Source organism: Hipposideros armiger, unplaced genomic scaffold (genome assembly GCF_001890085.2).
Source record: "Hipposideros armiger isolate ML-2016 unplaced genomic scaffold, ASM189008v1 scaffold_1306, whole genome shotgun sequence".
NCBI classification, from domain to species: Eukaryota; Metazoa; Chordata; class Mammalia; order Chiroptera; family Hipposideridae; genus Hipposideros; species Hipposideros armiger.
The window spans coordinates 115,447-116,453 of record NW_017732656.1 but is presented as its reverse complement, the minus strand read 5'-3'; the positions used below and the strand labels follow the sequence as shown (position 1 = coordinate 116,453).

Here is a 1,007-nt window from a genome sequence, read left to right as displayed (position 1 = left end):
TCCTGGATAACCTCTTGGCCTTTGTCTGTGATATCCGGCCAGAAATCCATGAAAACTACCGCGTAAATGGATAGAGGAAGAAGAAAGAAGTGCCTGTTCCATGGATTGGCACCTCGATGCCTCCATGGAATATGAAGCTTTAGCAAAGCTTGAGTTATATTCTTGTGAAAGGCATTAAATTATTTCTGCTTACTGGATAGTAGGTCCTTTTACTTTTTGGAGAATAGCAAATCTAGCTTCTTTGTATAAACTTAGAGCTTATCCAAAGATTTCATCTTTTTACCTCATGTTTCTTAGAAATTTAAGGGTATATGTTTGTTTTCCTATGCCTTTTAGCTCAAGCAACATATGTATATCAACACTGACTTTTTCTTTCTTAGATGTAGTAAAAAAAAAACTTTTTAAGAAAGAAAGGGATTAAATGTTTTTTCCCCTAAAGCTTTCTTGAAGGTCAGGGGCGCTATCTATGAAAAAGTAGTAAATAGTTATTTGTAACCTGTGTAAAGCAGCAGCCAGCCTTAAAATAGTCCTTTTTGGCTAAGGGTTAGAACAATGAATACTAGAATAATTTTTTGGGCTGCTTCTAGTATCTCTTAATCCAAATTACTAGATGATAGGATTCAAAAACTTGTTATTGGTGTACTGATAATCACTTAAAAGTAAATGATTTTTGTCATGCATTTCCCCCCCTCTGGTTCTGGTTCATCCTTTTTGATAATATAAAGTGTACTTTGACCCAGATGTCTACAGAATTTCACTTAGCAAATTAGCGCGTGTATCTCACACACACATTCACACACATAACTGTATTTGCCGGCGTATAAGACGACTGGGCGTATAAGACGACCCCCTAACATTTCCACTCAAAATACAGAGTTGGTTATGTACTCGCCGTATAAGACTACACCCTCTTCTGCACACCTTCCACACACCAAATAAAAGGTAAAACAATATCAGATTTGATTTGGCCCACTGAAGTGCAAACAAGCGTATTGTATTTCGTGTCA

At 36.6% G+C, this 1,007-nt stretch overlaps 1 protein-coding gene across 1 annotated transcript in view; it reads left to right on the top strand.

Annotated features, from left to right (window-relative positions):
* ATP6V1G1 (ATPase H+ transporting V1 subunit G1) overlaps window positions 1-741 on the top strand; it is a 7,321-nt gene extending 6,580 nt beyond the window's left edge. The window contains 1 exon segment of the mRNA XM_019633415.1: window positions 3-741. Within this exon segment, the coding sequence (XP_019488960.1) occupies window positions 3-74 (72 nt within the window). The 3' untranslated portion in view covers window positions 75-741.
* The last annotated feature ends 266 nt before the right edge of the window (window positions 742-1,007 follow it).